This window comes from Artemia sp. Qi Xiang Cuo, chromosome 12 (genome assembly GCF_049724085.1).
Source record: "Artemia sp. Qi Xiang Cuo chromosome 12, ASM4972408v1, whole genome shotgun sequence".
In the NCBI taxonomy this organism is placed as follows: domain Eukaryota; kingdom Metazoa; phylum Arthropoda; class Branchiopoda; order Anostraca; family Artemiidae; genus Artemia; species Artemia sp. Qi Xiang Cuo.
Window position 1 is genome coordinate 46,869,931 of NC_142805.1, and position 1,384 is coordinate 46,871,314.

At 32.9% G+C, this 1,384-nt stretch overlaps 1 protein-coding gene across 1 annotated transcript in view; it reads left to right on the forward strand.

Annotated features, from left to right (window-relative positions):
* The window catches only part of LOC148946191 (uncharacterized), a 389,952-nt gene extending 389,485 nt beyond the window's left edge, over positions 1 to 467 (forward strand). The window contains exon 14 of the mRNA XM_089097629.1: positions 301 to 467. Coding sequence (XP_088953755.1) covers positions 301 to 467 — 167 coding nt within the window. The remainder of the gene's footprint in view (positions 1 to 300) is intronic.
* The last annotated feature ends 917 nt before the right edge of the window (positions 468 to 1,384 follow it).

Consider the following 1,384-nt stretch of genomic DNA (forward strand, 5'->3'; position numbering starts at 1 on the left):
ATATCCAGGTTTTCACATGGAAATAAAGATTAGTATTAACACATGGAACAGACAAAATTTATCTTAAGAGTAACAGTTACTCACTTAAATCTAAGTATCATCTATGGGGGGGGGATTTTCAGAAGAAAGAAAAGTTTCAGAAAAAAAAATTTCGCCTATTGACCAAATCAGACAATCCTTTCTTGCACTTCTGTTCAAGTGACACATTCTTACTTTAATATATTGCAAATTTCACCTTTTTGTTTATTTTGGGATTTCATTATCTGTGGTTTAATCAATATTCATCATACTCTTTTTTAGAAATGGGTAGTGAAGAAAGGCAACTATTTCGTGCAGAACTGAAAAAGGTCAATACGCTTGTTGAGCTTGGACTTTCTCCAGTTGTTTGGAATCAGCCACAAGGTGTTAATAATCTCTACAACAAGCTTAATGGTCACATAGTAATTGTAAGTTCTTTTTGTAAGTAAGTTTATTCATATAGATAATTTCGGAGACCACACTGCCTTTCCATGACGATAAATAAAAGTTCAAATAAGGATAAAATCCTTTTAATAGACAGTGTTTTACAACAGTGATAGAAATTCAAAAAAAATACCAGATATTTCGGTCACATATACAGTGACCGTCATCAGTAGTAAAACTAAAATAAAACAATTTAAAACAAGTTTATATACTCAATCAAATAACTCTACATATTGTTTGAATCTCTAATTCTTTTCAAAGCAAAGGCGGAAGCTATCCTCTTTGACCTTCTTGGATTTGGTTCATTAGCGTTCAATGATATAGTATTTTGACAAAGGTCAACTACATTGGGTGAATTGAACCTTATCAGATTTTTATAAATTATCACAGATAGAGTCCAGCCCATATTCACCAGTATCCCGATTCAAAGCCATATTCTTGAATAAGAGTTTCTTAATTTCAAGAGTTTCACGAAAATTTTGCTTGAAACCCCGGTCCCTAGAGATCAAAGAGACATTATCCAACAAAATAAAATTGTCTGGAAAATTAAAAATATGTTCTGAAAGGGCTTAAGTGAAATCTTCAGGTTTATAATTTTGCTTTACAGCTGAAAAAATAGAATCTTTGTGTTGTAATAATCTCATTTCCAAACTCTGGTTAGTACGTCCCACATATGAGCTTCCACTAGTACATGGGATCTGATAAACCCCACTTTGTTGCCCCAATGAAGTTAGATCCTTCCCAGAATTGAGAAAACTACCCAAAGTATTATTGCTCTTTAAAGCTACCCTTAGATAATTGCTTAGTGAAATTCTTTTAAATTTTTCACTTAAGCCCGGGTACGTATAGTAGGGAACAAGAAACATCCTTCTCCCGAGTTGTCTCCAAGACTTCCTTAGAAATCTCTAGAAACCTTTTTTCT